Source organism: Hemibagrus wyckioides, linkage group LG09 (assembly GCF_019097595.1).
Source record: "Hemibagrus wyckioides isolate EC202008001 linkage group LG09, SWU_Hwy_1.0, whole genome shotgun sequence".
Classification (NCBI taxonomy): Eukaryota; Metazoa; Chordata; class Actinopteri; order Siluriformes; family Bagridae; genus Hemibagrus; species Hemibagrus wyckioides.
The window spans coordinates 18131798-18154334 of NC_080718.1; the positions used below are offsets into that span (position 1 = coordinate 18131798).

The 22537-nt window shown below is 34.5% G+C and overlaps 2 protein-coding genes across 8 annotated transcripts; both read right to left on the reverse strand.

Annotated features, from left to right (window-relative positions):
- Positions 1-1802: 1802 nt before the first annotated feature.
- adgrf3a (adhesion G protein-coupled receptor F3a) lies at positions 1803-11042 on the reverse strand. Of its 2 annotated transcripts, XM_058398436.1 has the most exons (18): positions 10812-11042; positions 9713-9770; positions 9434-9446; positions 9181-9318; positions 8046-8180; positions 7819-7892; positions 6601-6659; positions 6360-6484; positions 5558-5770; positions 5225-5452; positions 4953-5096; positions 4567-4763; positions 4113-4298; positions 2691-4013; positions 2545-2586; positions 2388-2423; positions 2062-2142; positions 1803-1982 (listed from the first exon to the last, which is right to left on the reverse strand). In XM_058398436.1, exons 2-17 carry the CDS (start codon positions 9761-9763, stop codon positions 2080-2082), a joined length of 3027 nt encoding a protein of 1008 aa, XP_058254419.1. In that variant the 5' UTR covers positions 9764-9770; positions 10812-11042; the 3' UTR covers positions 1803-1982; positions 2062-2079. The 2 variants fall into 2 exon arrangements, with proteins under 2 accessions (XP_058254419.1, XP_058254417.1); XM_058398434.1 differs by having other exon boundaries at positions 1803-2142.
- Positions 11043-13241: 2199 nt separating this feature from the next.
- Positions 13242-22524, reverse strand: slc5a6b (solute carrier family 5 member 6). 6 transcript variants are annotated; one of them, XM_058399591.1, is made up of 16 exons: positions 22405-22524; positions 21541-21990; positions 21326-21391; positions 20615-20666; positions 19995-20062; positions 19734-19888; positions 19435-19575; positions 19215-19344; positions 19025-19113; positions 17886-17998; positions 17623-17693; positions 17387-17473; positions 17120-17304; positions 14616-14722; positions 14096-14217; positions 13242-13984 (listed from the first exon to the last, which is right to left on the reverse strand). In XM_058399591.1, exons 2-16 carry the CDS (start codon positions 21886-21888, stop codon positions 13853-13855), a joined length of 1866 nt encoding a protein of 621 aa, XP_058255574.1. In that variant the 5' UTR covers positions 21889-21990; positions 22405-22524; the 3' UTR covers positions 13242-13852. The 6 variants fall into 6 exon arrangements, with proteins under 6 accessions (XP_058255574.1, XP_058255573.1, XP_058255575.1 ...); XM_058399590.1 differs by having other exon boundaries at positions 21541-22012; positions 22405-22505; XM_058399592.1 differs by having other exon boundaries at positions 21541-21812; positions 22277-22487.
- Positions 22525-22537: the final 13 nt, after the last annotated feature.

A 22537-nucleotide genomic window follows, 5' to 3' on the forward strand; every position in this document is an offset into this window, starting at 1 on the left:
TAAAGTCACAAAGCTCTTGAGTATGACCAATTTTACTACTAAAATTTGTCTATGAAGATTGCATGGTTATGTGCTTGATTCTAAGCACTTTTTAGCAATGGGTGTGGCTGAAACACCTGACCTAATAATACTTTAGTGGTGGGTGTCCTCATACCTTTGGCCGTTTAGTGTATGAATAAAATATTTTTTACATAGGATGTAGTAGATAGTCAAAAGGGTGAACATTTAAAAAATAAATAAATTAGTATTATGTGTTAGGACATTTTGCTGTTTTAATGGCAAGAAAGCTTTTACAACTTGGGAAAAAAATCTGTCCCAGTAATATCAATGTGATCATGTTTAGACATAATTAAAATGCTTCTGAATGCAGGATCATCTGCTCTTGATATAATCATGTTTGAGATTGTAGTTACTGTTCAAAGTGGCTTGTTTGTCACTGTTGCTAGTAGCTTTCCCTTTCATTTGTCTTTGCTAAATGTCCACAACTGAGCTACTAAATACTGTGTGATTATGCGTAAATCACCATTTTCAGCATTACTTGTAATGGCCAGAAAATGGCCTCCTGTCCAACAGCAAGCCTATGTGCATAGTCTTAGAGTTGCATTACCATCTAGTGGCCATCTTTTGAATTTGTGACCATTTACATCTACGTTTACATTTATACATAAACGTATAAATAGATATATAAAAAAGATGACCAAATTTATACCAATGGTGTGAATCTAGGATCAGAATATATGCATCAGTTCTGTTTTATCCAAGAAATGCACTGAATGGAATATGATGTTGCTTCCTTTTAACAGTGTGTTTGGAATAAGGACATACTGATGAAACGTGACGTGTTAAAAATGTTTCTCAAAAACTACTTTTTTTAAAAACTTACTTCTTTTTTTTTTTTTAAAGCTAGGTATCACATCACAGATCCTGAAACAATCATCACAGCCTGTATGAAAATTAAAGCAATAACATATGCACAGCTAATAGCAAACATATTGAGTTTCTCATAAGCAGTTTCTCATGAGCATCTTTCAGAATTTCCACATATTCAGTACATACATGCAAGAAGTTTGAAATCCATGCATGCATCATTGACAGATGCAGCTGCTAAAAGACCTAGCCCAAACAAAACTAGTGGTGAGAAAGAAAAGCACAGGAAAAAGAAATAAGCCATCAAATGTTATGTTTTATTTATATTAAACATGAACCAAAAACCACAAAGCTAGGCAAAATAAAATAAAATAAACAAATTACAATAATCATGTAATAATGATAGCATGAAATAAAATGCAATAAAATGTGAAAAAAGAATTACATAACAGAATGATTGATCTTGTGTCATTTTACAGCAAGAATGATATTTAAGAAGAAAAAAATAACCAAATGCCAGAGTAAGATTTCTATTTTAGTGTCATTAAGCCTCAAATTGAACTTGATCAAAATGATCTTTTTTCCTCATTGTGTGAAACACAAAAATCTGTACATTTAAGGGGCACTATATATTTATTAAATAACGATAACTATGGCATTACTTATGGAAGTATTTACAAAATATTATGAAACTATTTACAAAATGCTTTGACCATTTAAGCTTCAGAATCACAAGAAAATAATAACATGCCAGCATGTGGCTTGATAAGCTTCTTTACAATAGTAACTAATGCATTACTTTTGATAGAAATGAAATGTTCACAATCTCACAATTCAAACATCTGCACTATAATACAAAAAATGATTTCAAGGTGAAAACACAAGTATAATATGATAATTAAACAAATCTGGTTTTTTTTTTTGTTTTTTAAAAAAAAAAAAAGCTATATTCATTTACATATTTAGCACAATTAGATAAGTAGGATTATCATAGTACAAAAATATAAAAGACAAATAAAAGGTTATGCCGGTTATGAGTTTCTGTCCTCAAATAGAAAAGCAGGTCAGGTTCTTCCAACCTGGTCGGTCGTATGACACTGTATTTCTATATAAGCCTAAAAAACATGGGTTCAAACAAACTTTTTACAGGGGCACATAGTATATTGTCTGGTAGAGAAAATAAAGTTTACCTACCTTTGTAGAGCAAATCTGTTATTTTTTTTTAACTGCTGCTGTCATATTCATTGAGCTTTTACTTGTGTAATGTGCTGAATTCTGGAACGATAACGACCCACCATTATGAACAGGAAAATTGTATCTCTATTTTACAATTTATACACTGACCAGGCATAACATTATGAGCACTGACAGGTGAAGTGAATAACACTGACACCTGTTAGTGGATGGGATTTATTATATTATTATTATTATGTGTATTATAATAATTATTATTATATGTAAGGGTATGCACTACAAACTTTTGCACTACATTTATATATAAAGATTTATGTCTGATTTACCTGTGATCTTACACGCATGAGCAGTGCATCTCGAACCTTTGGAGAAAAAGGATGGAGATTAAGATTTAAAAAATGCTGGAGTCTTTGAATGATTCTGCCACTGAGCATGTGTTACAAAAAATCTCTTCATGGAATCTTTATATAAGGAGCAACTTACCTTTTTCTCACCAAAACATCCTGTTAGTAAAATGAAAAAGCCCTGCATGCAAATTGAGGGCGTTTTTTAGTATTTGTTTTAAGAATAGACAATACAAAACATTGCCAGAGTAGTAAATAATGTTGGATTAGATGGGTAATACTTACCTGAAAAGAATTGAAAAACGCAAAACCATAATTTACAATCTCAGCAAAAGGCGTAGATGTGAGGTCAACTGATAGCATAAAGAAGCCAAAGATCCATGTTAATCCAAGTGTAGGGGTTAGGAGGACAACAGTTCTGATAACACCTCGTACAATTTCTTTTTCATCATGACTTTTTCCCTCAGACAAAGTGGGCTTTAAGATCCTGCTAATGACCACAACCATAGTGAACATATTCACAATCACAATTATACCAACGGGAATAACAAAGGTATGGATTGACCCTTTTAGCGGTTCTTCATACTTTAACCAACAGGTGTCATTTACATAGTATGAGTTATTGGCACCATTGTTATACGAGATGACTGTACATATTACAATAAATAAAGGACAGACATAACCAAGAAAAAAACACAATCCGAGATAGACCTTTTTCCTTAACTGAATAAAAACAAATATCATTTGGTGTAGGAGCCCCAAACTCATGCACAACATCCAGAAAAACACAGCTAAGAAGCAAAAATGTTTCATAACAGTAAGAGCCATACACCACTGGCTGAGAGCTGAATTGTTAGTGGAACTGGCTAAAAAGCTACAGTGTGCTAGCAACAAACAGAGTGCAATATTTATCAAGACAGTGTGTCTAAAGTGGGAGATATTGGACTTTACCACAGTGTTCCACACCACAAACTCAATTGCTAAGCATATAACAAGTGAACAAATTGAGAACCCTAAACCTGCTAAAGTAATCTCATTCAAAAACATTAGTTCCACGGGCGTTGTAGACATTAGAGATGTAAATGCAGACAAGTGATCACATGTACAAATATTTGGTTTCTGTGCACCGCCCCAAAAACAACCATCCTGAGACCATTCATTTGTTGTAAAATTAAAAAACACACAGAATATTTTGTGGTTTGGAAGTCTCTGTTTTGGAAAGGTCATTGAGAGTTTGCCCATAGACCCTGTGCTTGACTTATTTTCCATAATTACTGAAAGTATAAAGTCATTTGGTTTAGTGTTCTGTTTAAATTGTGGTAGCAGTGAAGGTATATTCTTTATCTTAGTTTGATAAACTGTCTCTTTTGGAGCTGCTTGAAACTTGATGCTGAACTCATCTGTGCATGTTTTCACAGGTGGATTACATATTAATAATTGTACATTTTCCTCTTTCTGTGATGTGTCCTCGCTTATGTTGATTCGGCTTACAAGTCCTTCAACAGATTTTAAATATTGAATAGGCAATGCATATATCTCACTTGTACGTGAATTCCAATTATCTAATAGAGTGTTATTCAAAAGATTGCTTGTAGATTTCAAAAAATTCTGAAATTAAAAAAAAATAACATTAATTTTCTGACAAGCTTAGTGTAACTTCTGGCATAAATTTTTATACTTAGTATGAAAATAGCCACCAATACTTACAGTGACCATGGGCTTATTTAATGTAGCGTTTTGAATTTCAGAAGCAGCATTCATGGTGTATAATACGTCCACTGATGTCTTAATATTCTGAAATGTGTTAATGATCTCGTCCTCACTTTTCGACTTTAAAACCTCAAACAGCTGGACTGCATTTTCTTCAACAAGCCCACATCCTTTCTGAAGATTCTGTTATTTATTGTTAAAGACATAAAGACAAGCATGCATGTTTACAGAAGTAGAGAGCTGGACGGCAGGAGAAGATTATGTTGGGATGGCACAAATCTACAATTTAATGTCATTTATACATTCACTCTCTTACTTTAGGCTGTAGATCATCAAAACAAATAAATTGTTTCAAATCCAAATGGGAAGGATCCCATCTTGAGTATTGCCTGATTACAAATCTAAAAACAAATGATATTCTAGGAAAAAATCACTATAAAAATACTCATACCTGCACTTGAATCAGCAGGGTCCAAATGTCTGAATTTACACACTCAGAATATACTTCCCCCCATTTCCCAGGATTTTGGGATCCTGTGCAGTTTCTTGATATAGAACCAACTTCATAAAGACTGCATTGCATTTTGGCAGTGTAATTAGCCTTTGCTTCTTCCCAGTCATTATCTTTTGGGCAAGTCACTGAGTTTCCTGGGGGAAAAAATGTTTTTTGTCCCACATCTTGCAACTAAAGAACAGCCATCATAACTTTGCCAAATAAACTATACATGGGCTAATGGTCTATAATAGACATGACAGCTTTTAAACACATGAGGCAAAGTAACCAACACTGTAATTACTCTGTTGTATATATTAATAAGTTGATGATTAATAACTTACCATAAATGACTGGTATAGTTAGTTTGGCACTTATTGTGTTATTTGCTCGATTTTTAAAAGTACATGTAGCATAATACTCTTCCTGTTTGCTGCTACAGTCGATAGAGATTTTGTATTTGTAGATTGTTGTATTTCCTTCAGAATCTTGAAAGATATGAAAGTGCAATTTATAATAAAAAATGTTTAATATTTTTGCAAACAAATTGTTTTATTTGTATGTGTGAACCCATATGTATGGGCATAGTATAAAACGAAACATCTTTGGAGCTTACCTGGGTTAACATAAGAACCTATTGGATCCCAGGTAACAATGTAAGGTTCGGTGCTGTTGTATATGATACAGTTAACTTCAACAATAATTTTAGACGCTACTTTACAATTTGGGAATTGTGGCTTGCTGATGATGAATATTTGGGGCAAAAGTGCAACATCCAAAAATACACTTGCTCTGTGTATAATGCTGCTAAAATCTTTAGCCGTGTAGTCACATATAAAGTTCCCTGTGGTGAAATAAAAAAGAGAATTTTAACAGCTAATTACACAGGAGTAAAAACACAACAAAAACAAAACAGTGAAATAAATTCATTCTTTAGGAAACAACCTACCTCTCCAGACTTCAGATGTTCGAGTAACATGAACCGTGCTCGTTGGTAATTCCCTATCCACATTAGCTTCAGTGCCATCAGTGATACTTTGTCTAATTGCATCTTTTTTTATGTACCACTTTACATCATCTAGTGTTTTCAATGAAGTGTTGCAAATGATATTAACAGAGGTGTTATAATCAATCATATCTGGAGCTTCAATACTTATGATACCTGTAAAAGATTTTGTATATGAGTGAGGTTGTTCAAAACAAACAAACAAAAGAAAAAAAAAACATTATTTAATAATAAAATCCTGATGTGCTAATTAACTTTTATCATGCATACACACTTATGGGATTATTAAAAGTGTGCTTTTCCTAAGACATCATTTTCATATAGTCTCTTGTGTCATGTAAAGCAGTTGAATTTAATCAAAGGATTTTCACTTTTTTTTAATTTAGCAGTTTCACTGGTATATAACAGATCATTTTACAAAATATTGTAATATAATAATAATGTAACTGTATATAGCACTTGCACTGTGAGTGTGGCATTAGTATGACTGCACGCACGACAATATTGCTGAGATTTTTTTTGAACACCCTTCAAGGTTGGAAAACAGTCCAAGAAGCAAACTTATACAGCTGACAGTGTTCTGTGGTGTGAAACTAAGCAATAACTAGATGACATATAACACAAATTGTACATAGGAAATAGGATTAGTAACAGTTACATTTAAAACCTCCAACAATGCTGTATCACCTAAAGAACACATACCAGGCATAAAAATGGAACAAAAAGTGTTAGACATAAAAGGTACCTGTGGTTATAATGTTAAGAGTGGCTTTTAATTCATTCTGCAGATTGTTTGTTGCTGCCAGAAATTGGGTCATGTCAAATGGACCATTTATTAGCATTACAAAGTCTCCAACGATACTACCTGGCCTTTTTTTTAAGACAAAATTGAAAAAAAAATAAATAATCACTTTATATTCATTTGCTGGATAAATGTTTAGCAATTCAATAACATTTCAAATGTGCAAAATGTTCATTGTCATTACCTGAGGGCTGTAATCTGCAGCGAGTCAAACCAGTGCATGGTGCTGTAATGTAATGTCATCTAAAAGGGATCAAATTCAAGCTTAGATCATAGTATATGAGAAAGCAAACAAACAAACAAACAAACAGATAAATAGGAAAAATGCAATCTTGGACAAAAATAAAATCTAACAAAAAGACATTTTTTCATTTTTGACATTTCTAACATTTTATCTGTTTAACTAATTTATAAAAGAGTCTCAAAACTTTAATAGAATATATGCAGTGGGGTTGAAAACTCTGAAACCACACCAGAACTCTGGTATTAACTTTTTTGTTTGGAACTGGAAATAAACAAAAGTATAAACCAGAAAATAACCCGATTAATTCAATACTCAAGACTCTACACTAATTCCAGGTAGCTATTTCAGCTGATTTAAACATTTAAATATAAATTTGCGTATAACAAATAAAATATTTTAATGTTTGTTTTGGTTTTGGACCCCACTAGATCTTGCAGGTAGAGACCAGTGACCTATAAAAATATGAAAGCAAATTGGGATGATCAGGTTATAGTGGATTTGGTTCACATTTTTACATCATTATTTTAGTATGTGTGTTTTGGGTGATATTTATTCAATCCAACTCAGCTTGCTGAGTGTATCCTTTTTTAATAGATAGTTTTGGTACAAAATACTGGCTTTACGTCAGTGCTGATGGATAAATCCTTGGCTTTATGACAGCAACGAATTTGGTGAGCATGGTTTTAAATAAGCTTAGTGAGACATCAAAACAGGGGTTCTTGAGTGGTGGCAATGTTACCTTAATATGAGAGCAATGTAAATTTTAAAATAGCTTCATGCCAACTGATTTAACATTGCCACATTTACATACCCACTTATGTAAGCGCCCTTTAATTTCTGACCGCAAAAATAACAACTGGTAAGAATGGGGGAAAAAGTGATAACACACAACCAAGTTAGGAGTATTCATGGGTTATACAACTGAGTTATGCTTACACTAATAATATATATATAAAAAAAAGACTCCACATACAGTATACACGCACTAGAAAGTCTACAATATAAATATGAACGAATGGATTAAAAGGCAGAGGGATAAGACAGAGAATAAACTTTCCACACTATACGTTTCTACCACTAATGGTGTGTTTTTCTGACTGAAATAATTAGCAGTTTTACTTAATTCTGTATTTGGTATTGTTGTAGTGCAACACATACTATTGTAGTAAGATTTTCCTTCACCCCATCACTGAGCTCACCATCTGGAATGGTAAATGATCCACCAACATTCACTAGAGAAAGACAGAAGAAATACAGACTTAGTTGTTAAATTTAGCTAAATACAACTATTGATTTGTATACAATTACTCTGGGACACATAGTTTATAGTTTACCACACCTTCAGACTATCATAAGAACACTGTAATAGTATTAGAGTATATTACCTCTTTGTTGGTAGAGGCACATAGCTTTAGGGACAAATGGACAAATGTTTTTCTGGCAGCATTCAGGATATATTTTACACACATCCTCACTCCAACTGTAGTGTGTTGCACAGCTACATTGGTTTAATTGGCAGTCTAAAATCAAAAGTGTAGAAAAAGAGCAAGATTGAGAAAGTTATTAGCATTGATTGAAATCCTCTCCAAAAATATTGGAACAGCAAGGTCAATCATTTGTTGTTTTTTTTTGTTGTTTTTTTTTGCCATATGTATAAGATATTTGGTTTGAGATATGGTTTGGCTATGAGAGGATTGTCAGCTTTGATTCCCTGATAAGTTCATCTAGCTGTGTTAAAAAAAAAAGGACTTGACACCACTTGTTTGAACCCATCCATTTTTCAAGTGATCAGAAATATTGGAACATGTGACTGACAGGTGTTTCTTGTTGCTCATGTGTGTCCTGTTAAACTGATCGTTAAAACAATTAATTGCTCTGAATGTCTACTTTTGTTCTGGGTTTCAGCTGTAAAGACTGCATTTGTTGTTAACATGGAGAAAACAGTAAGAAGCCCAGAGTGTTGAAAGCAAGCCATTTTGAAGCTGGGAAAAGAGAAAAAGCCATTTCTTAAGCATTTGACCTGAAAAAGACTAACAACTGGGCATTGAATAGGAAAACAACAGCAGCTGTTGACAGAAACATTGTAAATAAATAAATATTATAAATAAATAAATATATATATATATATATATATATATATATATATATATATATATATATATATATATATATATATATATATATATATATATGTATTACCACTCAAAATTTTGGGATCACTTGCATATTTCAGCTTGATTTCAGCTTTGTGGGAGATGCTCCAGGAAGCATGGGGTGAAATCTCATCAGATTATCTTGAAAAATTGACAGCTAGAATGCCCAGGCTGTAATTGCTGCAAAACTCATGTCCTGTTCTTTTGCTATATTTTCTATTCAGACTAAATTCATATGTGTTTCCTTGGAAAACAATACAATTTTTGAGTGATCCAAAACTTTTGAGTGGTAGTGTGTATATATATATATATATATATATATATATATATATATATGTATATAATGCTGTTTACCAATGCTGTTTACCTGTTGTTATGCTGATACCTCTTACTGTAGCATCTTGAACATTGAGTTCTGTAATATTTTCAAGCAGTGAAGTGAAGTAGTTCAATGCACTTGACTCTATTTGAAGATCAAAGTAGTAAGATAGTGTTGTATTATTGGCTAAAAAACAAACAAACAAAAAAAAAAAACAATAAAAGTGTGTACACAAAAGTGTTTTACTTTCATATTAGTCCTTTAAGATTAATGTAATTAATGATCAAGAAATAAAATTTACCTTTAGCTGAAACCTAAAAATTTAAAAACAAATTTTAGTTCAATTTGTACTTAAAAAACTATATATGTGCAGATATGTGGAGAAAAAAATAAAAATGTATATATGTATGAGCATAGGAACACTCATCGATATAGCTATGTAACTCCTCCAATCATCCAAAAATTATGGATGCAGAAGAAATAAAGGAAATCAGTAGACGTAATAATAATTCACATGATTACTGTTAAAGTCCAACCTTAACACAGGTCCTTCCACATAATTCTACAAAGTTAGACCAACCTGGATACACAGCACCAGTAAAATGAGGGTGATCCCTCTACAGCATTTCATTTTGTGGCTATATTTTTGATACAGAAAAGAAAGGAGCACAGTCATTCATTCAAAATAAAATGTGAATAATGCAAGCAGATTTTAACATAAAATACAATAGATAATTGTCCATCTTAGATAACCTCCATGATCACCATTATATTTGTACCGTGTATGGGGAAGTCGTCTATCAAGAAATTTTGATAGAATGTAAGTCACTCATTTATAAGATTTAAACTTGTGAAGTTTTAAACACAACATAAACATAGAAAAATAAAAAAAAACACTTAGAAAGATTAGAAGGTTATGAGTTAAAATTCAAGGACCAACAAGGGGATAAGGTTGGCCGCCAAATGCTACAAAACATAAAAGTATACATTTCTTGCAACATTAATTAGTAGGTACTTTCTTGAATGATAGAGGAATACAATCAGTATTCATATAGTTATCTAGATACCCCAGTGTGCCATAGTGTTCTTTAGGCTGATGGCATTTGTTTAACAGCCCAAACAATTTTATTTAAATGTTGAGCTTTCCCACATATTGTGTATGTACTTAAAGCCTTCTTTTTAAAGATCCCTTTATAGTTTATATGTGTAAAGGTTAAAAAACAGGTGGATTTTATCTTTTTTTGTTTTTAAGTTGTTCAAATATAGTTTTACAATGTTACTGAACCTTACATCTAGATCTCTAGGAATCTCTAGAGCCCACATACCTTCAGCTGTAAAGTTACCACTGTTTTTCTTAATGAACTAAGGGAATAGATTCGATAGTTTGTATTTTAGTTGTAATACTACTAAAAGATTATGTGATTTAGGTGAGGGAGTGTGTTGGTTTAGCTATTTATTTCTGGCTAGTCCATTCTAATCTTTAGTACAAAAAAGACTAAATACACCATAGGCAATTAAAAGATGAAAAACAATTTACCTATATTATTCTTATTAATAGTACTAATTATGATTACTACCAATTCGTTACAACAACTGTATTTACTGCATTTTTGTAACAAACTGGTGACTGCCTGGTGATTTTCCAGTCAAAATCATAAAAACCTAAAATATTTTCTTACCTTTCCAAAACTGTATTTTTCTTCTGCTAAAAAGATTACTCTGGGCTCCTTTGCATTCCTCAAGAAAATACAAAAATGTGCATACAACAGTTGATTTAGATGCAAAAATTTAAAAAAGAACCTCGATCCAGCGGTCCAACGCACAACCAAAAGACAATTACATCAGATGCTCATTCGCCAGTAAATGCATCAGCCAGATGTTTGACACTGAACTTAGTCCTCTTTTGATTTTTTTTTTTTTGCATATCTGCAAGGTGGGCTGTGTGAGGCTCTATGAAGCCAAATATTTCCCACAAACATGCTGTGTTGAGTTAGAAGCCAGACAGACAGTAGTCTGGTCCACAGGCAAGCCACAATCTTATTTGCATTCCATATCACAAAATAATAAGGTCCTGTGCTTTTATAATAGAACCTTTATGTTACATTTTCATAATTCCTCAAATTCAAAATTAATTTGAATTTATTTCCTGAATTGTCCTAGAACTTTGTTTGCAATGCAAATTAATTTCAGCTTCCAGGAACTTGCTGCGCCAACAGCTAACCTTCACTCCAATTTTATGGGTAATATCTTCTTGATTACCTATCCCAGAACTTGGATGAACCAAACATTTAGTCCTGAAAGCACTATACTGGTTTGTGAAATATAGGACGAAAATAGTTTAGAAGTCTTTTAATTTGCTTCGTTAACTGCTTGATGTAATAACACATGCAAGAAAATTATTTCCCAAATTATTTCATCACTTATACTAAACAGAATTACTACACTCAAACCTTTTGGTATAGCCAAATTCATCAACATGGAAAATGCATTTAACTAAACCAAGTGTGTACTTTTGCCTTTTATTTCCATAATATTTCCTATTTATTACCATTACATCTTGCATCAGTGTGCAGCAAACAGGTTCTTCAGGACTGAAATATTATATACACAAGAACCAAAGTAGCATTGACAACAACAGGAAAAAGAGAAGCTCAGTATAAGCATTAGCACCAAGTTAAAATCTGAAAGCTGCGTGGTCCAAATAAACTCTTTTATTTGTACAGAGTCAATCAAAAAATATGAAAAGCATCTGTTTGGACCTAAGTAAAACTCTTAACCCCCAACTGCTAAATTAAATATAGCATATTTTTTGCAGCTCCTTGTTTAGATTTTTAGATTAGAGTTTGGCTTTAGGTGCTGTGAAGCTTTACAGACAAACATAGCAGTTAGGAATAGCAATTTCTTGATGGCCTCAGACCATCATTAGTTACTTGCTACAGGAAAAAAAAATACAAACATATATATATATATATATATATATACTGATCTATACTGACCATGCATATTTCCACACAGACCCTGGAGCTAAGCTGCTACACTACATGGTTAGATATGTCCACTGAAAAAGTTCCTCTGGAAAAAAAAAATCTTTTTCCTATTTAATCAATGGTTTTGTTTAGTTTGGTTGCAGTTTTTTATAACGCAATTTATAAACTTTTTTATCTGATCTATTTTTATCTAATTTCATATTGAGAGTTTCCTCTGTGTGTATGTGTATGAAGAATATATGTAGATAGATTTGTCGTATATTGTATTTTTGGAGGAATACAAACACATTTTTTGTTGTTAATTTTGTACATCAAATCTCATTTTCAGATACACAGTTTCCCGGCAGTATATATACACATACAAATTAGCTTGATGGTGTTTTTGCATGCTGCTGCGGTAAAAAAAAAAAAAAAAAAAATAAAAAAAATAAATAAAATAAGATCATCAGGGTGATGAAAGTGTACATATTTGCATAGGATTTTTCCTCATTATTTTAGGACACATGTATAAGACCAAACAGTATCATAGAGAAATATAAAAATTGCCAGTTCCAGTGTTTATCCTATTAGCTCTGTTTCATCCAAATAAGAAATGGTATTTCTTGCCTACAGTACAATGTTTCAGATGCAAATGGCTAGAATAGGTGAGATGACTTAATATGAAACAGACATGGCTATGGAAATATTTTCAGGTCTTGTATAATCAGGTTAGGAGGACTGGGGCACAGTTGGCATTCTAGCTTATCCCAAAGGTGTTCAGTGGGGTTGAGTTCAGGGCTTTTTGCAATATACTTTTTCTTCTACAACAACCATGGCATATCATGTCTTTATGGTCCTCATTTTGTGCACAGGGGAGTCATCATGCGTCACCAGGTTTGGTCTCTTTAGTTTCACTTCACTTCCATTTTCTAAAACAATGCAATGATATGAACAACCTTGTTTTAGTAAATCATAAGAAATATTTACTACTTTACTGTATGCATTAAAATAAATGTGCAATCTTGTTTTTAGAATACATCAAAATCAGTCTGAACTCATGACAACAGATACGAAGAATGTATCCAATCAACAGCAATCAAATTTAGCAAAATATGAAGAATGGGACCCGATTCACTGAAGAAGTCAGTTCTAACAATTCTTTTTATTGATTTCCTTCCCATCTGGTTTGTACAACCAACAATTTCAATATTTCAGATTTCCACATACTTGGTTCCTGTTTGTAAGCAGCTTTTTAAAAACTATTTGCAGCCCAAAAACAGAGAAAATTCATTCTCTCTTAGCCTCAGTTCAAATGCTAAAGAGATTTTGTAAACAAAGTACACTCTCATCCACTTTAATAGGAACACCTGTCTATCTGCTTGTTTATGCAGCTGCCACTCACTCAGGATTTTTATTACATTATTCTGTGCAAATCCCAGGAGATGGGCACCAACAACGTAAAATAGTTCAAGTCACAGAGATCACACCTTTTCCCCCATTCTGATGGTTGATGTGAACATTTCCTCAAGATGCTGGCCTGTACCTATGTGATTTTATGCACTGTGCTGCTGCCACCTAATTGAATAACTGCATGAATGAGCAGCCATATAGGCGTTCCTAATAAAATGCTTAGTGAGTGTATATCATCACTATCATAACACTCATACTCCACTAACGAATCATTCATTTATAATTTCATTATCAAAGTTCAGTGCATTTCTAATTAAAAACGGCATTGTGTTTCTGATCGTGTGTCACACGGAGGTTTCCTTTTCTAAATAAGATCTTTGGCTCAGTGGCAAAAAAGTCTCTTGCTCTTCTTCTGTTCCAGTATTCTTCTCTGGCTTGGCAACACCATTCATTTGTTCACAATGTGCAGCAATTTGCTAAAAAAACAAAAAAAACAAAAATAGACTGTGGTCAGTAATCACAATCGAAAACAATGCAATCTAATGTGCTGGATGGTTCGATTACAATCTTCTTTTCACTTCTATTACCCTGTGGTCCGGAGGTGAGCTACAGCAAAGCTTGGGTTTTAGTAGGATTCGCAGGAAAAAACATATGTTATCCAGCAGAGGATAAACTGTGCCAGCTGTTACATCACTTTTCTTCATGGGACCTAATTGAACAAAGACAGTCGGGAAGATTAGTTTTCATGCTTTTACACAAGAATACAGAAGAAGAAGAATACAGAAGAAGAAGAAGGAAGAAGAAGAAGAAGAAGAAGAAGAAGAAATACATCTTCAGGAACGGTTTTATCCTGGTCCAGCTACTGGTGGCTCTGAGCTAATCTAGGGACTATTGAACACATGGCAAGAACACATTCCCAGGGGTGTGTCACCAGTCCATCATAAAGCACCAAACACACACATTCTCACACTATACACCATGTGGCAATTTAGCCAGTTCACTTACAGTGGGAGTAAACTGGAGAATAAACAATATCTACTAAAGATAATTGCATACACATCAAGTATTGTCATCAAACAGGGTTTAGGTCCACAAATATTGTCATACCTGTGATGAGACTGACAAGAAGGCCAATAATAACCACCACAGTGGAGTTGAGAGCGCTGTACCACATATAGGACAGGGAATAGAAGCCCTGCAGCCCAGCAGATTTACTAAAGAGACAAACAGAGAGTACTGTACCTAATAATACATAAACGATAAAATAAAGTTTACAATACTGATAACAAAAACCACAATGGAGAATAAAATAACCCCATGTAGTGTTAAAAGGGCCCCCTCACCTCATTTTCATAACTAGCTTCTTACTGTTATCTACAGCTTTTGTCGTAAATTTAGCACAAACTGCACAGTAAACAATTTTTTTTCTTCAGTCGAAAGAATCTTTCTGTATCTGTTTCCTTGCTCATTTGAGTTAGGTGCAATGATACTTGAAATTAACTGACATCAATCAGAATTAGCCATCTTTTTACTTCATCTAATAATTAACAAAACTTACAGATGCCAGCTACTTTAAGCAAACTGTAAGCAGGTCGATGCCATTTGCTGTAAGAAGTAATAGGCTTGGGTTAATATGTCTGCATATTCAGTACACATATACACCAACCAGGGATAACATTATGACCACCTGCCTAATATTGGTGTTGGTCTCCCTTTTGCTGCCAAAACAGCCCTGACCCTTCATGCATCGTGTATTCTGACACCTTTATCATAACCAACATTAAATTCTTCAGCAATCTGAGCAACAGTAGCTCGTCTGTTGGATCGGATCACATGGGCCAGCTTTCACTCCCCACATGCATCAATGACCATTGGTCGCCCATGACCCTGTCACCGATTCACCACTGTTCCTTCCTTGGACCACTTTTGATAGATACTGACCACTGCAGACCGGGAACACACCACAAGAGCTGCAGTATTGGAGATGCTCTGATCCAGTTGTTTAGCCATCACAATTTGGCCCTTGTCAAACTCGCTCAAATCCTTACACTTGCCCATTTTTCTTGCTTTTAACACATCAACTGTTGAGTAACACAGTTAGTGACACAGTTGAGTAACACAGTTAGTGACACAGTTGAGTAACACAGAACTGTTGAGCAAGTGACAAAATGTTCACTTCCTGCTTAATATATCCCACCCACAAACAGGTGCCATGATGAGGAGATAATCAGTGTTATTCACAGCACCTCTCAGTGGTCATAATGTTATGCCTGTTCAGTGTATGTCTTTTTTTTTGTTTGTTTAAGTTTCTGGTTATTCACCTTTAAAAACATGAACTACACGTTTAATGTTTTAAAAAGCTGAATGTCTAATTTTTTTTTATTTATATAACTAAAGTATACTATGTTGTAAATTATCAAGAGAAGATATAAGATCAAAATGCATTAATCATGTTGTATTTTGTACATATATCTGATATATAAAAATAAAAAATAAATCCATCTATAACTGCTTTCAAATATAAATCGATGACCTTTAACACATTTAATAAATCCTGATTACAGTGACCTCTGTTGGCTTTAAATTGCATTGACTGCTATGAGATCCTCATAGTTTAAACTCTAGATCAGAGCTTCCCAAACTTCAGAGGGGTAAGGCCCCCCAAATACATAGCAAAAGCTCCACGCCCCCCCCCCAACCTCTTTGTTTAAAAAATACAGTATATTGATTAATAGTATAAAGATATATTTATACATATATTTGCATATTAGATATATTTAATAAAGCAGATTGTCTCTTTGCATGAAATTATCAACATTTATTAACCAGTTTGTAAGAATTTCATGTGAATAATGAGAACTACCATAAAATGTAATATTTTTATATGCTGGTGAAAATAAGATGTAAAGATTCTTTACAAATATATTTAAATCGTTAACACTACATACTGTCTGCATACTATTTACAATTATATTGAATCAAAGTGTGTAACAGAAGCTTTTTATATTCTATTCTAAAATATTTTAATATTTTGATTTAGCTGTTTGGGAAGCACTGCTCTAGATATTCAAAGACTACAAAAACACCATTCTAAGAACCATGATAAAGCTTTTATTTTTAAATCATTCTTCTACATAAAGGAGGAGTGTGTTTGTTACTACGGGGTAATGTGCCTAATTTGACATTTTTGACCAATGAAATATGACTTGTTTGTAGATCATAACTAAGAGACTAAGAGATTGAGACTACAAGCTGTGCGTATAAGATATATAATCTTGTTTTTTCTATATGCTGGTGGAGATGATCTGAAGAATTGGAGTTAGTAAGATCATTCTACCAGGCTTGGAGTACCGCAATAAATCATTTGATGAACAAAAACATTTCTGTTTCTCTTTTAGTATGAAATACAGCCAGTGTTGAAAGTATAATATTTTTTTCCAATTTTCACAAAAACAGACACACGATCAGTAGTTATTATTATTTTAAAAAAAACCAGACAGTTGACTGACTAGTTGTGAAAAATTATCAATGACTTTTAAATATCTGAATAAATCACTTCATATTCATAAGCCACTGATAATGTTTACAGAAGGTCAGTGTCAGAATGTTACCTCAGTTTATCAGTGGCTGGAGTTAATATGGAACTCATTGTAGTCAAGGTCATATTTTCTGTTGGCACTGGATAAGTGCCATTATGTGGAAGTTGAATAGCAGCATTTGACATCTGAGCCACAAATCCACCAATGCCAACCCAGAAGGCCATGATGAGCCCAGCAACCAGTCCTGTTACAGCACCCTACAGAAATAAAACCAAACAGGTTTCTCTCTGTGGCCTTGCTCATTATTCAATGCACAAATATTAGGTGAAAAATACTCACAGTGCTATTGGCCCAAGGGAAAAATATCCCAAGACAGAAGAGTCCCAGCAGGGGACCACCTACCATCCCAAAGATACTGAGAGCTGCCTGGATATAAGAAATTTGAGGCATATTCATTCAGAGTGAGAGCTGAAGCATACTTTTCAGTTAGGTTTTCGTTTGTTATTTCTGCTGATTGTTTAATGGGGATGCTTTGGAGATAGCTGTAACTGAGACTAAAATTCAATTGTGCTTACCTGCAAGACAGAACTGTTCATCAGATGGACAGCATATGCCATAGCAAGGCATAAAAGGCCATATGCAAAGGCTAGATTAGAAATAAAATAAACAAAGACCACAAACTGAAAATAAGCTTATATGTACGATTTAACAACAACGACATTAGTAATCATTTTAATCATCATTGTTAATCTAATTATATTTTCTGCATAATAAAAAAAATCCACTCAAATTCAGTACAAACATTAAGTAGACAAGACATCCATGTATAAAGACTCACCGAGTATCTTGGACAGTAGTGTGGCTCTAGCCTCTGACATAGAAGGATAATGAGGCTTAATGAAATCCTCCATTGTTACTGTGGCCAAGGAGTTGAAAGCTGAAGATATTGTGCTTTGGACATGGGAAAAGCATCCATAAATTAATACATATATACTGCTCTATTCGTAATAATAACTTTATAGGAATAGTCATAGGAACACCTGCGCATCTGTCCATTCACGTAAATATCAGTCAATCATGTGGCAGAAGTGTACCAGGTAAAATTCTTTACAGTTAATATAGGCCAAGAGCTTCAGTAAATATTTACATCAGTTATCAGAAAGATAAAAAAAACGTGTTAAATGTGAACATTAACTAAGGGTCCTGACCTGTATTTGTATAACTACAAGCACTCTGTGCTGCTACATGATTGTCTGAGGGCACAAATGAATAAAAGGAACCTTAATTGTACAGGTGTTCCTATTAAAGTGGCTGGTGAGTACATACTTCAAACTCAGTCACTAAACAAGGCAACAACATGATCAAGTTATGAACTCCTGGAGAGTGACTGAATGAAAAGTTATCAAAGGGTATCAGAACAGAAACAATATAACTTGTCGTTTTCTTATTAACACATTTTATTTGCTTAAGGACTGTTTCCTCTGGTCAAATAGTTTTGCTCAAAACTATTTCCATAGTTAGGAAGCACACTAAAAGTCGCAGTTCCACAAGGGTTACAATCAGGAATCATTGTTTGTCAAAAACAAACAACTCCGCTTTTTTAAGCTTCTGTGTGGTTTCCTGTTTTCACGTCTTAGATTTTTTGTCAGATTTTAATATAAAATATTGCCCAATTAATGGCATGATGGTGTTTGAGCAATTCCTCAATGTGTTTCATTCCATTTAAGTTATTTTATTATGCAGATGTATCAAATTAGAGTGTTTCTTCTTTATATGAAATGTGAAGGTGTTCTTTGAGGTATAGTTGGTGTTAGAATGTTTGTAATAAATACAATTCTTACCATTTTAAGCACAAATGTTAAGCCCATGCTTGTTTTCAGTAGGCAAACACTAAATACTAAAACCCCTAACACACAGTAATCTGCTCCTGTCACAGGATTTGTTGTTTGCCTTCTAAATGCAGTAGCTTGTCCATACCTTAATGATGCACTGAATAAGCATGCAACAAACAGTCCAGGCAGTCCAGGAATGTCCTGCAGCATGTCCATGACAAAGTATAGGACCATCTATTGTTCAATATCACATAAATGTAAAGACAAAAATTGAAAAAGATGTAACCAGTTGGACGCATTGTGAACAGATAAAAGAATATTTTCATAACGCTGACCTGATCTTTAGATGTGACATTCTGTTTGATTAAGGGACTGTTATCACTGTAACATGCAAACATAACAAGTCCCATCAGACAGCTTAGACCCAAAGCAACCTGAAGGCAGGGAAACACCATGTAGCATGACCTACAAGGCAACATATAGGCTATCAGTTTGGGCTACAGAGAGGAAACATCCGGCTTCAACATGCCAGTGTTACAGCAAAATTTTACTTACATTATAGCTTCTTTCTCTGTGCGAGAGCTAAGGTACCTCTGCACTTGTGCCTGGTTCACACCATATAAAGAGAGCATCAGAAACACACCACCAAATCCCAACGTCCAGAAGGTGTGTCTCACAGTCGGGTCAGGATTTAGGCTTAAAGGAGGGAGAGAAATACAATTAAAAGACCAACTACAGATCTCAAGGGATGTTATGTTGTTAATTGGTTGAAAAAACAATCCCCCAAATTCGTAGGGAAACCCAAAACAACTCAGTAACATTTCTTGTTTGTATTCAAGAAAAAAAATTCTCACTCAATTCCAGAGATCAGGCCTCCCTCTGTAACCTTCCTCCAAACCTCAGAAAGACCACCAGCCTGCTGTACACCCACTATGATGACAGCAAGCTGACCTGCAAACATCACCACCGTCTGAAAAACGTCTGTCCAGATGACTGCTTTCAGACCACCCTGTGCAAGTGCAACACCAAATATTGAAGACAGACTTCCATGGGGACATCAGCATGCTTTCATATTTGAAGGATAACACAAAAAAAAAAACACCAACAGTATTTACCAGTGCTGTGTATATTGTGCACACTAGTCCAGTTGCTAATACTGTTCCCCACAAGTGGAAACCAGTAACTAAATGTAGAACAGGAAGACAACATCAAAAGAAAACAAAATCAGTGAAGAATGCTGGATCTTGTTGAAAATTAAGTAACAAATACGAGGGACTCTCTAGAAAAATCTTTTGAATTTTTTTGCTTCTTTTAAATTCTAGTTTCAACCAAAATAGGGTTTTTCTGTGCAATGCAATGCAATAAAAAGAATTGTTATTAATTATAATGTTCTCTTCATAAGATTATATAAATGAAATAGAATATTATATATATTTTTGTTTTTAGATGCTTTAACTCATTTCAAGCTTTAAAATAAAGAAAATATTGCATCTTTCTCTAAGTAAATGCAAAGAATTAAATCATCTGCCAATAGTACAAGAACTATATATAGTTAAAAGTACATGTGAAGTGTTTTCTAGGTCACCACACGTTCATAATAGTAACATAAATGATGTTAGATAGCTCTAAATATTTTGACCAGCATAATGTTGTGTAATGATGACCGCCCCCCCCAATGTACTGATTTCCCTTTTTATTAAATTCTAAATTTAATAAAAGAAAGAGCTGCATTCACCTGCATTCAGTGCAAGAGCTGGAGTATATACACCAACACCCATATAAATAACCTGTATGTACAGGAAGAACAAGCAATGATTGATGTAACACAAAATTGAGATTTTAATTTAAAAAAAAGTCTCTTGAAAGTGCTTATTGTATCATACACTGACCAGGCATAACATTATGACCACCTGCCTAATATTGTGTTGGTCTCCCTTTTGCTGGCAAAACAGCCCTGACCCATCATGCACTGTGTATTTTGGCACGTTTCTATCTGAACCAGCATTAACTTGCAATTTGAGCAACAGTAGCTCGTCTGTTGGATCTGATCACACAGGCCAGCCTTCGCTCCCCAAGTACATCAATGAGCCATGACCGCCCATGACTCTGTTGTCGGTTCACCACTGTTTCTGCCTTGGACCACTTTTGATAGACCACTGCAGACCGGGAACACCCCACAAGAGCTGCAGTTTTGGAGATGCTCTGATCCAGTCATCTAGCCATCACAATTTGGCTCATCGCCAAACTCGCTCAAATCCTTACGCTTGCCCATTTTTCCTGCTTCTAACACATCAACTTTGAGAACAAAATGTTCATTTGCTGCCTAATATATCCCACCCACTAACAGGTGCCATGATGAGGAGATAATCAGTGTTATTCACTTCACCTCTCAGTGCTCAAAATGTTATGCCTGATCGGTGTATGTTTCTACTGAAGTAGAATTTACCATCTGAAAAATGAAGGTCACCGTCCCACATATTCTGACTGCTTTCGAGAAACGCAGCTCCAGATACTGTGATAACAAAACAACGAAAGAATTCATGTTTTTAAATGTATAACATTCTCGCATTTAGTTTGTTTTGCTGTGACGTCCGAGTTGAGGCCTTTCCACACTTAAAGACATAAACACACATTAGTAAAATGATATAAGATTAAAGCTACCTGATAAGCACTAGTGAGATTAAGTCTGTAGAACACTGGAATGAAGACATGGGCTGGGATCAGGAGCCCCAGAATATATGCGCAACCAATGAACCAGTACTGTGTGCCATTGGTGTAGATCTCTGCTGGCGTCCCCACTATAGCAACAGCGGATTGGAATGAGGCCATGAGAGAGAGGGAAAGGGGCAGGCACCTCATGCTCCTGTCCGCCAACAGGAACTCCTGTGTGGTCTTCTGCCGTCCTCCAGTGAGGGCATAATACAGCCCTATGGCTATGGAAGCCACCAGGAGCAAAGCAAATAACACAAAGTCAATGGGAGTGAAGTACTTCTGTCCAGGGCCGTCCATGCTGATAAGTTCAAGGCTTTAGTTAGGGGCTGGGAATAGGACAGTGTTGTAGCAGCCATCCATGAGGAACACATGAGCACCTGCTCCTTTAATAAGAGTTACCTGTGTAGGATTTATCATTATACTAAAGAGATTTCAGTAACACGAATTAGAAGAAGCAATACCAAGTACAGACGAAACTTAACGCAATATTTTACGATGGAAATAAAGGTGATTAAGTAAATATATATTTAAATGGTTAAATGAAAGAATAGTTAAATATATAAAACCAGTTAAATGTTTTAGACTTTTTCACCATTAGTTAAAACACTGCAGATTCAAATAGAACTTCCTTGATAAAGTCATAACTTTACAAAACATTATTACGCGAAAAGCCCAAGTGCGTTACCTGTGCGTCATGGCGAGTTCGTCGACAAATCACTTGTATCTACTAAACACATGGGTTTTTCTGTCTCTGAGCTACTGCCCAGACTACATTCCTACAACCTGATCGCGCCACCGTTACTGAACACTCACCCTTTTGTTTTCTCCCACATTTTTTATCACTCACGAATGTGTATTTCTGACTGCACACACTAATTCACGCTCAGTGAGGGAATGAGAGGTCATTGTGTTACTATGCACCGGGAAGCGCAATACACGCCTCTTG